Here is a 19,253-nt window from a genome sequence, read left to right as displayed (position 1 = left end):
GTTAGACTCACCTCAACATTTAAATTTAATTTGTCAAAATATTTTCATCACTTTGAGACTGTGACCTGTTCACTGACAAAATTCTGTGGTTTTTGTGTGTTTCTTAAATGGCTTATAAACACTTTCCACGCTGCAGTTGTTTTCGTTCCAGCACATGATCTCAGATCAGGTCACTTGCTATGCAAGTACATTTCCATAATATATATATATGTATATGTAGCTTTATCTGCATCTCTCTCACTATGCATGCATGCATGTGTGTGTGTGTGTGTGTGTGTATGTGTGTGAGTGTGTGTGTGTATGTGTGTGAGTGTGTGTGTGTCTATGTATCCATGCACATGGAAGAATGTGTGCATAACATAATCTACCTATCTATCTATCTACCTATCTATCTATCTATCTATCTATCTATCTATCTATCTATCTATCTATCTATCTATCTATCTATCTATCTATCTATCTATCTATTAACTGCTCATGCCATTTGACTATTTCATAATTAAATTGTTAAATACCTACAACTTCAGGCACAAAACAATATATACGAATATATATATTAGCTAACTCAAAAAAATGAGTTACCTGAAAGAATCATTCCTGAATAACAAATACCTAACTCACAGCTATTCTCATGCTCAAAGCAGAAGTAAAAACCAAATTCCACTACGTTTTTGTCTGAGAAAATTCAGAGAATCTGCAATAAGCATACTATCAGAGCTATGTTCAAAATAACACTACATTCTGCCAATTCCTTACCAAATTTAAGTGTTATGTTTAGAACATAAAAGCTGTATTTATTAAAGAGCTGATGCTATGGGTATGGTTTAGGCAAACAAAGAAACCAGCAAGGGTTCTAACATCTAGTAGTGTAAAGGAAATCCTGAACAACTTAGACAACATTTTTTAATCAAATGAAAAACATGGAAACTTAAAAACAAAGAGGGCACAAACTGGTGTGGTTACACTTGAAATAGAGGAGGGTGAAGAACACTGTTCAGGTAGAGGTGGAGAAAAGAAAACAGTCGTAAGTTGTTATGACCAACCATGTGATTTGGTGTGCAGCATCTCAAATTTTACCTGATAACAGCAGGGCCAGATTGAAACCAATTGAAGTCCTAAGCACTTAAAGGATTTTTGTGCCCCCATATATATGTAATTCAAAATATAAACAATAATAAACTATTAAGTGACCGAGACCTTTGGTGATATGCTGTGCTTGAGAAGACTTGTCAAACCAAGTCATGGCCAATGCCGGTGTCACATAACTGGTGCCCATGCTGGTGGCACATAAAAAGCAACCATTGCACTCTTGGAGTAGTTGACATTAGGAAGAGCATCCAGCCATAGAAACCGTGCCAAACCAGACTGGAACCTGGTGCAGTTCCAGTCAAACTGTCTAACCCATGCCAGCTTGGTAAGCAGACATTAAATAATGATTTTTATTTTGCAAAATGAAGTAGAATTAACTGTAAGATGGAAAATAATGTTTAGTTTTGTATACTTCCACTTCATTTATATTTGTAAAGTTTTCTCTTGATTTTTTTAAATTCCAAAGTCTTTGATCAGATCCTCAAAATTAATACAACATAACAAATCTGCTTCTATACTTAGTTGAGATATGGCATCTATACTGCCTTTTTGCATAGTTGTTCTGATGGGATTTTCATCATACAGCTGAGAAAATGAACTCTCAGCTGAGGAATTTGTGATGATTAATGTTAAAAATACATGAAAGGTAATGTCTACATTTGGGAAGGCACAATCAATAATGTTTATTTTAGCAAGTTTAAAGTTCTTTTTTATGTTCTGTAAACCATTTACCATTTCTGTGGTACCCTTCCCTTCTCTTGGTATCCTAAGCCTGTGCTTATTTTGCTTAATGATTAATACAGTGTTGGATAACAAGAATATTGTATGAGATGACTGGCCCATCATAGCATGGTTTGTTGGAGGTGCTATTTGAGTGGTTGCGAATAACAATGTGTAAATGAATTGAGAGATAAACTGGTTATAAAAGAAACCAGTTATGTGTGTATGTGTATGTATGTATGTATTTTAAGATCCACAAAGATCAGAACCTAACTGCAGTTCTTGGTGGTCCAAAGCAGATTTGCAATTTATGTGGGTGTCTTTTCAAAACATTATCTGGTTTAAAAAGCCACACACACCATGGTTGATCTAAGGTGTATGTACAAGAAGTGGTCAGATACTGCAAAAGGAGTAGGTAACCACTATGTATGTATACATGAATGTACGTATGTGTGTGTGTATGTATGTAGGTGTATGTATGTAAGTTTGTATGTATGCATGTGTTTGTGTGTGTATTTATGTATGTATACATACATACATATGTATTTATATCATTATCGACCATACATACTTAGTTTATATGCCTTGTGGTGTTTGCCAGTAGGCTGCGATTTGACATGGTGGAGATTACTCCCTCAAAGCACCAGGTGTTAAAACACCTGAAAGTCACAAACAGGTGAGACAACCCACTCCAGATCCCATTCAGGAGTGATGGACGTTGAAAATGTCGAAACATTGATGTCCATCACTCTTGAATGGGGTTCAGGTGAGTTGTCAAACCTGTGCATGACTTTTAGGCATTTTAACATCTGGTACCTTGAGAGAGTAATTTCCACTATGCCAAAACCAAAGCCTCTGGCAAACACACTGGTAATGTACGTCTTGTGGGGTAAATAAAGATTATTATAATAGCATGCTTCTATTTTTATTTGAATATATATATATATATATATATATATATATATATATATACATACAAGGTGTGGTGAATAAACAGTGAATATAATATAATAGTGATCACTCCAATCACCATGATGTTGACTGGATGTTAGACTTTTATCACTCTCGGGACATGTCCTCAAATTGACACTCAAACACTTTGAAATGTTTGTATTGAGCTTCTGGCTCGAAGACCAAGCAGTACAGCATGTTGTTTCCAAATTTCAGGCAGTGTGAATTGCATCATGGTGCTGTTTTCTCTTTGTGTTTTCATGTTTGGATTAACTATATATATACATATGTATGTTTGTATGTATATATATATATATATATATATATATATATATATATATGTATACATACATATATATCATCAATGTTTCATATATCTGAAATAGAAGCACACTCTAAAGCATAGAACAGTAAAGTATTAAAGTAATAAAGTAAATGTCCAATCATAGAGTGACCAATGGTTTTGCAAGACCATTGCAAAGCCATTGACCACTCTGTGACTGGACATTAACTTTAATATATATATATATGTGTGTGTGTGCGTTCAATAAGTAATGCCCCTGACCCATTTGCAGTTGTTTGATCTAGCTGAAATTTTGCATGTGCACTTATTTATACCTCTATAGATTAAGTGGCGAATTACAGCTCTGAACTAATTGTGGTTTCTGATTTACAGGTGTTTGAACTGAGTCAAGTGTGAAATGGAGCCTGTTGAGTGTCGAGCAGTGATCTGGTTTTTGTATTTGAAAGGACGCACACCACAGGAGACTTTTGATGAAATGAAAGTAACTTATGGTGATGATGCCCCATTGTATGACCTTGTAAAACGCTGGCATTGTGAATTCAAACATAGTCGGAACTCTGTGGAAACAGCTCCCAGATCTGGTCGCCCCCTTCTGTCATTGATGAGACGTCTGTCCGTCAAGTTGAGGCTGCCATTTTGGAAGGTCAACGCATAACTATTCGCCAAATAGCCCAAGGTTAAGATTAGTACCGGGTCTGTGGAAACTATCATTCATGACCATTTGCATATGCAAAAGGTGTCTGCCAGATGAATTTCCAGGTTGCTCACACCTTTCCAGAAGCAAGAACGCGTTGAGTGCTTGAGGATGAATTTGGAGATGTGCCAAGAAGATGAGTCAAAATTTTTCAAAAGACTGATCACACAGGATAAAACCTGGGTCCATCACTATGATCCATAGACCAAAGCCCAGTCAATGCAGTGAAAGCACCGTGACTCACCTCCTCCAAAGAAGGCAAGGGTGCAGCCCTCCGCTGACAAGGTTATGTTCACAGTCTTCTGGGACCAGGACGGAGTAGTGATGACAGATTTCCTGGCAAAGGGTACCACAATTACAGGAGCCTATTATGCTTCACTTTTGAGGAAATTAAGAGAAGCTATCAAAATCAAGAGGCGGGGCAAGATCAGCAAAGGCATCCTCCTCCTGCAGGACAACGCTCCGGTCCACAACTCGCGTGTCGCCAGATCAGAAGCAGCTACGAACTCCTCCCCTTGCACCCTCTGATTTTCACCTCTTCCCAGCCATGAAGTTGATTTTGAAAGGAAAGCGTTTCCCAGATGATGCAGCCTTGATTTCTGAAGTCACGTCGTGGTTGGAGGACCAAGCTGGGGTCTTCTACAAAAACGGTCTCCAGAGCTGTATCAAACAATGGGAGAAATGCGTAACTCTGGGTGGTTCCTATGTAGAAAAAGACTAATAACTGTGCCAAGTGTCGTTGCTCTACTGCTATGGGAAGTGGGTCAGGGGCATTACTTATTGAACGCCCCTCGTATAGTTAGTTAATCCAAACAAGAAAACACAAAAAAACACAACAACGCGAGGACGTGGAACAAAAATAGTATTATTAGACGCTCATATATATATATATATATACATACACATATATAATATGTATTATATATATATATATATATATATACATATACATACATATAGGCATAGGAATGGGTGTGTGGTAAGAAACTTGCTTCCCAACCACATGGTTCTGGGTTCAGTCCCACTGTGTAGTATCGTGGGCAAGTATCTTATACTATAGCCTCAGGCCAACCAAATCCTTGTGAGTGGATTTGGCAGATAGAAACTAAAAGAAGCCCATCATATATATATATGTATGCATGTGTTTGTTATCTGGTCTGCTTTATCATCCACGTTATTGATTCAAATTGGAACATTCAAACTTCGCAAGTACATTTATGGACTTATATTTTTATATATTTATATTTATGAATTTTTATGTGTTTATAAATTTTTATATGCCTATGAATTTTAATATATTTATAAATTTCTGTGTATATGTATGTATTTATAAATTCTTAGAATTTTTTTTTATATATCATTTAGATGAATGCTTCTATATATTTACTTCGTATACCATGGAGAATTTCATTAATATGGATTGAATGAATATATACATCGGCCTTTGAATTTGTTCTCTCTCCTCCTTAATTTTATATTCCTGAAGCTCTGTCAGAGCGCTAATCAGTTGAGCTGTATAAAGTGGATATCTATATCACTTATTTCTTCATTATATATATATATATATACTCTTTTACTTGTTTCAGTCATTTGACTGCGGCCATGCTGGATTACCGCTTTTAGTCGTGTAAATTGACCCTGGAATTATTCTTTGTAAGCCTAGTACTTATTCTATCGCTCTCTTTTGCTGAAATGCTAAGTGACAGGGACATAAACACACCAGCATTGGTTGTCAAGCAATGCTAGGGGGCCGATACAGACACACACACACATATATATACATATATACGATGGACTTCTTTCAGTTTCCCCTCTACCAAATCCACTCACAAGGCTTTGGTCGACTCGAGGCTATAGTAGAAGACACTTGCCCAAGATGCCACGCAGTGGGACTGAACCCGGAACCATGTGGTTGGTAAGCAAGCTACTTACCACACAGCCACTCCTGCATCTATATATATATATATATATATATATATGTATGTATGTATGTATGTATGTATGTGTATATATATATTTATATATGTATGTTTGCATCTATGTATATATATCTTTTATGGAGAGTTAGCTAAAGGAGAACACCCCCCACATAAACCAAAAAAGAGGTATAAGGACTTGCTGAAGGTTTCCTTAAGAGATGCTTGCACCTCTCCTGACACATGGGAGGGCATGGCTATTGATCATAGCAGATGAAGGATTGTGCACAAGGGGACAGCTACTTTTGAGAAATCTCGAGTTGTCATGAGAAAGTAAGAAGTGATGTCAGGAAGGGCATCGCTGTTACACTTCCAGATGGGAAGGGTCTTCCTATGATGCTGACATGCAGTGTCTGTTCAAGACTCTGCCTCAGTAAAGCTGGACTCAAGAGTCATCTTCGTAGTCACAAAGCAAGACAGATGAGTGACAACCTGGCCACTGGTGGTGGTGTTACATACCATACTAATCATATCTGTCAGGCATGTGGAAGAGAGTGTAATTCGGCAGGAGGACTTAAGCGACATGCAAAGGTACATGAAACCCAGTTACAACTACAGCCGGCTATTACCGGTAAAGGTTTTAGTTGCCAATTCTGTACAAGACATTGTAGATATTAGCTGGGCTAAAAAGTCACATTCGATGACAGCACCAATAACAGTTAAGCTTCGTGCAATGGCCATACTTGATAACGAGGGGGCAGCCATCATGTATGTATATATATATATATATATATATATATATTATATATATATATATATATATATATATATATATATATATATATATAATATATATGTATGTATATATATATATATATATATATATACATATATAATAAATACACACACACACACACACATATGTAATTACACACACACATTATATGAATACTGGCCTCTTTGATAAGTGTTGCTCTCAGAATAAAGGTTGCAAGTTTGAATCCAATAGTATTCACCCAGGAACAAGTTACACGATGATAACTGCAGGTGAAACCAATAAAAAAAAGTTGGGAAAATATAAGTATGAATAAGTAAATTATACCACACTCTAGGACCTACTTACAGCTAGATAGACTAGACCAGGGGTGGGCAAACTTTTTTGATCGCGGGCCGCACAGTGCGTCTTTGGAACCTTGGCGGGCCTCATTTATAAAAATCAAGTGAAAATATTGTGAATTACCGTACAGTTACGAAGTATCTGCATAGAAGTTGGGATTCATAAAAGTTCTCGGCGGGCCGCATGAAAACCTATGGCGGGCCGCATGCGGCCCGCGGGCCGTAGTTTGCCCACCCCTGGACTAGACTGTTAAAAGTTGAGCAACTTGGTCACAGATATAATACACTGAACTCTACCAGACTGTGGGTCCTACTCAGATAGTGGACTGTTGATAGTCAAATGTGTTGGTCATGGACACAGTATAGTGAGCTATACCACATTGTGGTAACTTCTTACAGCTAGCTAGACTGGGCTGTTGATATTTAAATAACGTTAGCACGCCGGGTGAAATGCTTAGCGGTATTTCGCCTGCGTTACGTTGTGAGTTCAAATTCCGCCGAGGTCCACTTTGCCTTTCATCCTTTCGGGGTCGATAAATTAAGTACCAGTTACGCACTGGGGTCGATGTAATCGACTTAATACCTATGTCTGTCCTTGTTTGTCCCCTCTGTGTTTAGCCCCTTGTGTGTAATAAAGAAATAGATATTTAAATATCTTGGCCATAGATACAATGCAATGATGGTGACTAGATATGAACTAGTCAGGTCTCTAAACTGTTTTGACTGAGTCTTTCCTCTTCTATGGGATGTAGCTTATACTCAGTAAAAATTCAGCATTACATAATGCTCTCTTAATTTTACTATTTCGGAAAATACGAATAATTCTGTCTGTCGGCATGTCTGTCTGCCATCCTCTCTCCTCCTCATCCTCTCTCTCTTCATCTATATAATACAGAATATGTGACAATGTTAAATTAAGAGGGCTATAATTAGGTCAATTGACAGTTGATATAAAAGAATATATGATGGAGAGAGATAGAAGGTGATACTAGGGGAGATTAGGGAGGGGGAGTGATGTTATGTATCTGTCTATTAGCCATTTGTTATTTTTCTATCTACAGATCTATTAATTTATCAATCAATCTATCAATCTATCTATAAATCGATCATCCGACTCAAAAGTAGAACATGAACTGTTAGCAGATAGAGGAGACCTGCAATTTGCAGCAATGAAAAGGCAGATTGATTGATAGACAAGATATCAGAAAGAAAACGCGTTGCTAAACAGAGAGAAAGAGGGGGGAGGGAGAGATAGATAGATAGTGATATATTTTATATTATTATATATAAAAGTACTAAAAACTAGACTGAATGAGACAGAAATAAGTGAAAGAAACAGTATGAAAATGGAGAAAGGAAGACAGGTATTTGTTAAAATCTGTCTAAATTTCTTTCAGGAAGAGAAGATATATTATCTTGAAATCGACACCCAAAATGCAAAACTCAGTGAAATAGAAAAAAACATTACAAAAATATCGGTTCGAAAGTCCGTCAATTACAAGATATAGCCGTCATCTATATGTCTGTCTGTCAGTCTGACTGACAGTCTTTCGGTACTAGTAGACGACGTCAATCCACCCAAACACATTCCCTTATGACGAAGATAAAGAAACTAGGTTGGAAAAAGAAGATAAAAAGGAGGCCTCTGCTAATACCGAAAGATTGCCAACACACACATATACACTTATTTTAACATACATATACTTACCTGATCACACCTACCTACCTAATGATGTATGTGCGTGCGGTTATTTATGTGTGTGTTTTCTTTTTATTGGCAGACAAAAAATAGTTTCAAATGTTGGCACGAGAACAATTTTAAGAGAAGGAAGGGGTTAACACCATCGTCCCAGTACTTGACTGGGACGATGGTCCCAGTACTTATTTTAACCGCTCCGGTGGGGGATGAAAAACAAAGTAGACATCGGCGGTGAGATTTGAACTCAGACTAAAAGTCGGAAGAAATACTCTAAAGTACTTTTTGTTGTTTCTCCCCTCCCCTCCCCCCGATACTCCAGTTTGTATCAAATTACACTCACCTACACACCCGCTCATATATTTTAGGAGTGGCTGTGTGGTAAGTAGCTTGCTTACCAACCACAGGGTTCCGGGTTCAGTTCCATTGCGTAGCACCTTGGGGAAGTGCCTTCTACTATAGCCTCAGGCCGACCAAAGCCTTGTGAGTGGATTTGGTAGACGGAAACTGAAAGAATCCCGTCGTATATATGTACATATATATATATATGTATGTATGTGTATATATATGTTTGTGTGAATCCCCCCAACATCGCTTGACAACCGATGCTGGTGTGTTTACGTCCCCGTAACTTAGCGGTTCAGCAAAAGAACCGATAGAATAAGTACTAGGCTTACGAAGAATAAGTCCTGGGGTCGAGTTGCTCAACTAAAGGCGCTGCTTCATTATGGTCGCAGTCAAATGACTGAAACAAGTAAAAGAGTAAATCATTAATCTGACGAAATATATTTAGTCAGACTAGCGATTATGGATTGAATATTTATTCACACAGATTTATCTTTGAATTCTTTATTCTATATGGCAGGGCTTTGCTTCCTTTGAATTTGTCGCTACCTGAAATATACATATAATCCAAAGACAAAAAAAATTCTTTATCACATATTTTACTCTTCGTTGAATCCTCACAATAGTTATATCGTCGTGAAATCAGGATTTTTTACACCTGAAGAATTTTGGTATTTGTCTGGAATCCGAGTGTTGATAGCCTAGTGCTCGGGTTGAGTGCCGCATTGGAAATAACTATTTCTTTACTACCTGTCTTTAAACCCTACCAGGTCTTTATATATTTGTGTGTGTATGGGTATGGGCGTGTGCACGCATGTGTATGCACACACACCTAAAAAATTATTGTAAACGGAAAAAGAGCCGTGATAACAGCGTTGTAAGCGGAGGTAAAGAATACGCACACTATCCATTTTTCAGTGTAGCCCTAACCCTAAACACCGGGTGTGCATATTCTTTACCTTCACCAGCGTTGTAGGCAATTGGGACCTATAGTTTGAATTTATTAACACCAAATCACAGCATACATAAATCAGAATTGGATTCCTAGACCTTGTGAGACCCCTGGGCAATTGTCCAATGAGCCATACCTTAAGGATGGGGCTCTCCAAGGAGTTGAGGAGTTCAGGTTTGATTTCCCGTTGTAGCTATATGTATTACTATCTAAATGAATTTGTGTTCTTGTCTCTTGTAATTCTATTTTCGTTTAGGATGCTTCAGAGAGTAACTATTAACTCGTCATAGAATCTCTGTTTTTAATTGCTTTCAATCAGAAGGAAAGAAGTCTATGCTCACGGTTTTCTCACATCTTACAAGACTGGAGAAAATGATGTGGTTAATGTAGTGGGGAACGTAGGAAAAGGGATTCAAATACGGCGGTCTTTCTATAATATACGTATCCGCTTTATTGTAGGTATGTTATGTGTAGAGAAGTGGGTGGTGGTGGCCAATTTGGCAACCGCACACGGCAGCCAAGACCTTTCCCACGCCCCTGGTTTTAAGGTTTCTCTTGAAGAGCAGCAAGTCGACAGCTGAAGATGATAAATAAATAAAACAAGTAAATGAATGTACAAGAAGGAAATTCCAGAGGTTCAGAAGAGCTGGAGTATAAAGGTTAAAGCATTAATATGTGGTGGTGTGGACAATGTAGGTGACGGAATGGGAGTGTGTGTGTGTTTGAGCGTGTGTGTGTGTGTTGAGATAGATAGATAGATAGATAGATAGATAGATAGATAGATAGATAGATAGATAGATAGATAGATAGATAGATAGATAGATAGATAGACAGATAGATAAATAGAGAGAGAGAGAGAAGTGTTGAAAGTATCTGAATAGCACGAGATACCCAGCTCTAACTAAGGAGCAAAGGCCAATCGATTTATAATCAGACGAAAAGACAGAAAAAAAAAATAGGCGGCACGTTTGTGGGTCGGAGGTTGAAGTGTGTTTGTAAGAAACTTCACCAAGATCTTCCGGGATCGAAGGAAATTGAACTTAAAATGTAAAGTGGCTGCAAATAAATATCACAAGACACGTTGTTAGATGCTCCAAACACTGCCAAGTCCGCCGACGCCACCGCGCGCGTACACACACATACACACACACACGCATACACACACACATACACACACACACGCACAAACACACACACATACACACACACATTATAAAAGGAAAATACATCCTTTTTCTACACACATGTAACGCAGGGGAAATGAAAAATCATCGAATTACTGAGCTTATTCTTGCAATCTTTATATATAAAAGTAAGGTTGTGTGTCTGTCTCCTACGATTTAGATTCCTAACTACTCCCACATTTTGCGGTGCAGTGTAACCAAAACCGGGTATCTTATAGTCGTGATTCATATCGAGCCCTTCTGGGTATTAGCGCGCGTCTACGATGAGTCTACGATTAAAAAAAAAAATTACCATCATTTTTTCCCATTTTTAATGCATTTTTTGCTATTATATAAGGGAAGTAACTCTCTAAAATGTATTATTAAATCTCAGAAAAAAAGCTACAGTAATACTCCCCTTTGTGGTTAGCCATATTGAGATGGCTATTATACTTTACATCTTTAAAAATGCTTATATAGTTATTTCCCTTACAAACCCGAGCAACGCCGGGCGAGACTGCTAGTTCTAAGATAAAACTGCATTTAGGGATGTTTAAAATCTCAAAATCCCAATCAAGGGAGCCAACTCCAATAGTTTTTGACAACAGCTCGGTTTTCCTTTCCACGGTGCCAATGTTGTTTACCTTTGGGTCAGCCCTTAAGGAGCAGGCCTCTTATCAAAAGCCTTCCATCTGTGACGTCTTTTTCTTATGAGCAAAGAACACTAGATCATAATAATTTTTCAACGTGCTCTCTTTGAAGACAGCAAAGCACTTGAGTTGAAAATTTGGCTGCTATTTCCAACATGTCGAGCGACCATGTAGAGGGACTAAGAAAAGAAAAGAAAAAAACTCCCTAAATTACCCATATTTCCGAGCAACTGGTGCCCTTTCTTATTATTTCTACCTAACATCTATAATCCCTTCACTTTTTTGTAGGGCCAAATTTATAATAAAATGGCTTATTCAACCAGTCACATGTGTGTGCATGTGTGTGTGTGCATGCATGTATGTGTATGCGAGTATGCGTGTATGTGTATGCATGTTTGTATGTGTGCATGTGTATGCATATATGTTTGTATGTGTATGCATATGTGTTTGTATGTGTGTATGCATAGTTACTATGTGTGCGTGCATGCAAGAATGCATATTTGCATGTTCGTATGGGTGTATGCATAGGTATGTATGTGTTGAACACCAAGAAAATAGACAGAAAAACGGAAAAAAGAAAAAAATTGAAAAAATTAAAATAGAAATATACACACTGCATTCATTTATATGCACTACACCAGAGCAACTGGTGCTCCCCTCCAAAAATTCCGTTAGTTATTTTCTATATTTATCTTGTCTTAAAAAGAAATTCTAATTCCTTAATAGGAAAGAAATATACGCATATTTATTTTTCCTCCACCACCTTAAATATTTCTACCTAAACTTTCGTTATCTACAAAATTCCGGAAAATTGATCTATAAAATCAAGTTTATTATTGTAAGATCAACTGTATGATAGCCAGGAACTGTTGTATTTTATAATTTTACTCTTCTTTCGCTTGTTTTTTCTAAGTGCATCTCTACCTCGTTTTCTGCGTTACCTGTTCCTATCACACTGTCTTTTCATTCTCTGATTTTTAGTCTAGCACGTTTTTCACCTTTATTTTGTTTCTCCTGTCCGTTTCTGTCTATTGGTGTTGATGGAAATCAACTGAAAATAGCCGGTTCCCTCAAAACAGAAGAAAGATTTGTCAAGAACGAAGGAAAGATAGAAGGAAGGAGAGAGACTGAGAAAGAGAAAGAGAGAGGGGGGACTGTAGAAAAATGTGGAAGGGAAGAGAGATAAAATAGAGGAAAATAGAAAAAGGAGAATGGGACATACAGAAAGAGAACAAGAACAGGAGCTGAGGGAATAGAGGGAGGGAGAGAGTGAATTAGTGAAAGTGTGGGGGAAAAGAAAGAGAGAGAATTAGTGAAACTGAGGGGGAAAGAAACAGAGAGTTAGTGAAAAAGAAAGCATTACCACCCAACATAGAGAGGTTCTAAAGAGGCAGAGTCATTTACAGAGAAAGAAAGAGAGGAAGGTTTCGAATCTAGTTGGCAACAATCACTACTGCTGCTCTGTACTACTACTGCAATAGGAACAATTCGTGAACGATGAATGCGACCGGTGGTGAGAAGGCTAAAAAAACTGTCGGACTCATTGAGTCCGATGCTTTGGGGGATATCTCGGTGAAAGAAAATATAAAACCGGCCTCCGAATTATCGGTCAGCGAGAACCGCCATCAATTTGAACGTTTCTGTTGTGAAGTTGTGCCCCGACCCGATACCAAACATGGAGTAACAGTTCAAGAAATGACCGTACCTACCGTAGACACAGAAAGTGAGTTAACATTGAATATTATTTCATGTATAATCTCTTATAATGTTTGTATGTCTGTCTCTAACATTTATATGTCCATCTATCTATTTAGTCTTTAAACATATCTATATCAACCGTTTTTTTCTTACTTGTCTAATACATCTATTTCATGTGCGTTATCTATTCGTGTTATAAGCTTGTCTGTCTTCATGCATACTTTATTTTGATATCTGTCTACATCCATGTCTAATCTGCCAAAACACCGTGTTTTGCTCACAATATTCACTCACACGTGTGTATACATGTATGTTTTAATTAACCAGAATATTGAGGTAGTGTGTTTATGGTTCAGTTGTAAATAAATTTCTACGTGCGTAGGATTCATACACATGTTAAACTTCATGTATCTGTCAGTCATATAACATGTATTTATATCTGTCTCTTGTTATTCATTAATCTCGACATTTCTGTCAAAAGCAGAATTCTTTTCCCATTCAAATTATTTTGATATATTGGTTTATTTTGACTCAGCAACAAAGTGGGAATGAAAAACAGGTTGTTTTTATTTCATTGTATCTCACAAAAAAAAAGGAAAAGAAAAAGAACCGGGTCACCGCGGACTTCGCTCGCCGGGAGCCTGTTTCCTTGAAGCTCTTGGAAAATATTCCCACTTGTAGCTGCACTCTATTTTGCATGGCATTTTTGCATGCAACACTGCAAAAAGCACATCACCTTTCTCTCAGCATTCGGTTATTAGAATCTTTCTTTTAATTTCTAGTTTCGGATTTATTCATAATCTATTTTATCATATTTATTTCCCGCCTTTTGAATTAAAGTGTTTGCGATAAATGTTTTAATTTTCTTTCTTGTTTTTAAAATTAATTGCTCTGGAGACAAGCAATAGAATGAGGAAGCGGAAAATGGATCAGTGCCTTATGACTCTTTTTACACCGATTAAGAAGTGTAAAGGTCTTTCATTCATTAACCTTAAGACTTAGGGAAGTGAAAGATTACAGAATATGTGTTGGTTGCTAAGTTTATTTCTGTTTAGTTTAAAACCGTTGGAGGTTAGTAGTTGGGGAAAGAGAACCCTGCGGCGGAGGGTGAATAGGGAGGATGGCAAAAGATTTATGCAAGCAGAAGTTTCTTAATATACATTCGTTGTATCTCTTTGCTACAAGTGTGTGACTGTCTCTATATTGATGTTCGAACTCGCGTGTGGAGCAGCACATTTGTTCTTCGGAATTGTTTTCCCTGTAATTATTCGCTCTAAATCATCTTCATACAGCTTTAGAGTTTAATGAAGGCAAATTAACAATACAATATATAATGTGTATATGTTTACACACGTTTATAAAGTAGCCGTACATTATTGATATTAACGGAAAATATATATAGCGCATGTGTGTGTGTGTGTGTGTATATATATATATATACACACACAAAATAGTGTACATTTAAACACAAGAGAAAACTGCTTATTGAAGGCAGTTTTCTCTTGTACACTATTTTATATTGAGAATACGTTGTCTATTGACTTTTTATACATGCTAGGCCACTGGTAGTGAAATTTCTATAAAAAAAAGTCGCTACCATTATATATATGTATATATATATATAATAGAGAGAGAGAGAGCATAATGTATACATGAACATATACTTAAATTTACACGCAAATAATTTTATATGTATGTTTGGCATATACCTATATCTTACAGATATGATATGCACACACTAACAACGAAATAGACGTTCTACACAAAATAGAGTAAAGCTCAACCAATTGCGGTATTATTGATATTTTCTGCTACTGCTGCTATAGAGAATCTTCTTGCTTGACAACTATATATACACTCACTATTGATTATTTCAAGAAGGGGGTGGATGGCTTTATTATATACACATCAAAAGTAATATAGTATACTCTTATATCTGTATAGTATATTTATTTGTGTGTGATATATATAAAATCACTCAGAGCTTTGATGGGGCACCGTCTTCTGAACTGTATGTTCTGTATATATTTGGTCTCTGTATTGTTCAAGGGTTAAGTTTTCATGTTGGGTTTCCCTCAAGAAATAGTATCTTTTAAGATGGTGATCTTAATCAAGTTAAGAGTACCACTTTTGAATAAAGTATTCAATATCTCCCAGACGTACAGTATATATTTGTACTGTGATTGAATAATTACATTTTCTCATATTGGGAGATTTATATAAAGCATATATATACAGGTGTATAAATGAGTGTGTGTATCCTGCAGACATAATTTCAATATATATATATATATATATATATTATATATATATATTCTCAAGGGTTAGTAAATGAGAAGCTTGTGGACGAAGGGTTTCAGTTTTGTGTCTCAAGTGTATTATCTTTAGTGAAGGTTCAGAATCTTTTTCTCGATAAAATATCTGGAAATAGAGCAGGTGAGAAGAATGGTTCTTGTGGATCTCGTGTCGTAATAACTGGAAGTTGATGAATAAAGACCGAAATCGGGTTCTCTCACATAAGATTCTTCATTTTTTTTCGGGAGGTGGGGGGGGGGCATATTGGAACTATAGGGGATATATTGGAAATATAATACTTTGATGTATAGTTCCAGGTCAACCCTAATTTTTTTTTATCAGATTCTTCAGGCGTAATCATTCTATTGTTTTTTTCTATGTGTTGATATGTGGTTTTTTTTATTTCTTTGTGGTCATATAGACTTCCCCACCCTCTCGTTTCGAATGTAGAGGTAGGTTACGGAAGTAGGACAAATTAAATACAAAAGTGCTACTGCATTATGTTCTTTCAATCTTTATTTTCTTTTTCCACCGAAGAATTTCATCCAAGATTTATTGCGACGTGAAGAACGTCTAAAAACCATGATAGAATAATGTCCAAGACCTAAGATTTTTAGATGATTCTTTCAACCACGCTTATTTGTTAAAAACTCGTCTGCTTTTGTTGAGGAGAATTTCTTTAGGTTCTTCCATTTAGATGTAGGAATGGTTTAATGTTTACAGATTATGAGGTCCCACTGCGTAGCATTTTGGGAAAATGTTTTTACCTACCCAATTCCATCATGTAAGCGAAATTGTGTACGTTGAAACTTTGAAGCCCTGCCAGATGGTCTGTACTTGTAACGTAAAGATCTAAGCCTTATTGCATATTTGTGTTCTGCTGACTGGACTTGAGAATTGTGTTTTAAGGGTACACATCTGGAATACTCGGCCATTTACACGCTTTTTTTAATAATTTTCTAGTCAGGAGAGAATGCAGTACTTATGACTCATTACAGAGCCTTCAAGACTTGGGAGAGAGGGAAGGAGTAAGTCAGGTATTCTCAAACTGGAAACCTGGTTTGAATGCTTGAAGGTGCCAGGTGGTTGTGTTAAACCAGGCCATGGATTAAATCTATTGCTCAAGTAGGTTCTAGCAGAATTTGAACTTCAAAGAACTAGAACAATTACTGTAAGGTACCTGGTTTGACTTTGATTCAGTTTGACTAATTTAGAGAATTAAAATAAATATCACAAAACATTCTATCTGATGCTTGACCAATTCTGCCGTTTCATCATCTTTTAATGAGTGAATAGTTTAGTTGATGGCTTGGAAATAATGCGGGATATATTACTGGATTGGCCAAGGATTCAATTCCTCTAAGCAGAATTTTGATGGATTTTAGAACTCTAAGTTCTTGACTTCCTTTTAACATCACAACTTATTTTTCGAAACTTAAAAAAAAAAAAAAAATTAAAGAAAGGTGCAAAGCCACAGTGTTTCATTTATAGGGGTTGAGCAGGAAGCTATCATGTTTTCTAAAAAAAAAAAATAAAATAATGAAAATAGATGAATTGATTTTATTATATTGGTTCGTCTACATTACCCTGTAAGGAGCATGGGGCTGGAATCCTTGCTGTATACATTCCTCCAAGGATGGGATTCTGGTCTGTTGCAGGATTACTCACTTTTTACCGGTTGAGTGGACTGGAGCCAATGTAAAATGAAATGTTTTTCTCAAGAACTCAACACATTGTCTGGTCTAGGAATTGAAACCACAATAACCACTAAGCCATGTGCCTCCACATAGTTTTGATATTGGTTTTATTTAATTTTAATGTCTTGAAACACAGCATTACTTGATTATTTCATGAAGTCTTGTATGCTCTTATTTAAATTTTTTAAAAAATAGTCTGAGAAAATTTAGGGAATTTGTAAATTTAGATAAACTTTTTCACTGTGGAGGAGTCTAAGATACTCTTTTTTTTTTCTTTTTTTCTTTCCTGCCCTCTGAAATAAAGTTTCAAAACATCATTTTCTTCTCTTCATGACATAAGAGCTTATCAAAATTTATGAGCTTCTGTAACTAAAGTCTGTAAAGTTGTTCTGCATCTGACAAAAACCCCAAAAAACCATTGCCTACAAAGGAAGATAACTTTGGTAACAGCAAGGTAATAGCTTTGGTATAAGAACAAAAAGATTCATTATTGGTGACATTAAAATGGTATTTCATTCGTTCAATAATTAGCCACAAAGTAAGTAAATGAGAGTCATTGGTTAATTAGATTGATATTGTTAATGAAGAGATTGAAAACTGGGTGTAATTGGAAAAGAAAAAGGTTTGGGAGATCCAGACAAGAGACTGAAGGATTATTTTAATGGGGACACACACAGAAGCAAAGGTGATCATCACTGGTTGATGTTATTGAATTGCTATGCAGTGGTAGCAAAGGAAGTATGGTGGCAAAAGAGACCAGTAGAATAAGTAAGATGCTTTAAAAAATATAAATACCAAAGTCGATTTGTTTGATGAAACCTTTCAAGCATTGCTGCAGTTCAATAACTAAAACAAGTAAAAGATAAAACATAGGCAAATCCAATCATGGCAGCTTGGGAAAACAGTAATTAAAATAATAGGGATGTTGTCATTTGTCATTCATCTCTGATGAAATGAAGTATCATTAAATTTATGACTATCCAGATTTTGGATATCCAAAATGACATTTTCGATACTTAGTATGGTAGAGTGTAATGTAAATATTAGATGGTTAGTTTTTATAGTTGGTTGATCCATTAAGAAAAACCTTTCCCTTTGGCTTAACTCATTGCCTGACCAAAGCATTTTCATAAGTTTGTCCTAAACATCCACACATATTTTCAGACTTTTAGTTAGTCCTTCTTTAGAGCAATATAAAGTGTTCCTTTCAAAGGTTCTAAGTTACTTTGGTGGTTGAAAAAAATGTAATGTGTATTATATATATTTGCCTTTCCTTTGGACAATATCAGTGGTGTGGAGAGGGGAGATTGGTATGCATGGGTGATTGCTGGTCTTTCACAAACAACCTTCCCTGTTCTTGTGCCTTGGAAGAGGAACTTTCTAGGTGCAATCTCATGGTCATTCATGACCAAAGGGGGTCTTTATCCTTATATTTGATAAAGTAATCTGAATGCTAAAGGGTTAAAACATGAAGTTTGTAACATAGAATCAAGGCTTGACTAAGACAAGTTGATATCAAAAGAGCTAAGATGAACATGATGTAAAGATTTGAAGGCTAAGTCATATCTCTAGGATATTTCTGTTGAAATACATTGCTTTTGTTTCAATTAATTTTGGAAATAAATAAAGATGTTAGTAAGATAACTTTGGCGTTATTAAGCTGGTGTTGAGAACAAAAATGAACATGGAATTTTCATGGTAAGTTTTAATTTAGGTTACTTTTAAACTGGCCCTATCCAGCCAAAATATTCTACCTATTCTAGGTTCAAACTGGCCAGATCCTGCCTCTCACACCTACCCTACAATGTCATTCTAAAAATGAACAGTCACATCATTGAAATCATAAGCTACAAATTAATGTATGAGTAATTCCAAGCAATATATATAAGCATTACATCTAACAAAATAATCTGAATGCTAAAGGTTTAAAACAGAAAAATTGTATCCTAGACTCAGGGATGGTCTCA

The 19,253-nt window shown here is 36.3% G+C and overlaps 1 protein-coding gene across 1 annotated transcript in view; it reads left to right on the top strand.

The window, feature by feature from the left end:
- The first annotated feature begins 12,877 nt into the window (after positions 1-12,877).
- Positions 12,878-19,253, top strand: part of LOC115222577 (AB hydrolase superfamily protein C1039.03) — an 83,001-nt gene continuing 76,625 nt past the window's right edge. Inside the window, exon 1 of the mRNA XM_029792855.2 lies at positions 12,878-13,319. Within this exon, the coding sequence (XP_029648715.1) occupies positions 13,094-13,319 (226 nt within the window). The 5' untranslated portion in view covers positions 12,878-13,093. The remainder of the gene's footprint in view (positions 13,320-19,253) is intronic.

This window comes from Octopus sinensis, linkage group LG20 (assembly GCF_006345805.1).
Source record: "Octopus sinensis linkage group LG20, ASM634580v1, whole genome shotgun sequence".
NCBI classification, from domain to species: domain Eukaryota; kingdom Metazoa; phylum Mollusca; class Cephalopoda; order Octopoda; family Octopodidae; genus Octopus; species Octopus sinensis.
The sequence above is the reverse complement of the archived record's forward strand: the minus strand, read 5'-3'. Positions and strand labels throughout refer to the sequence as shown.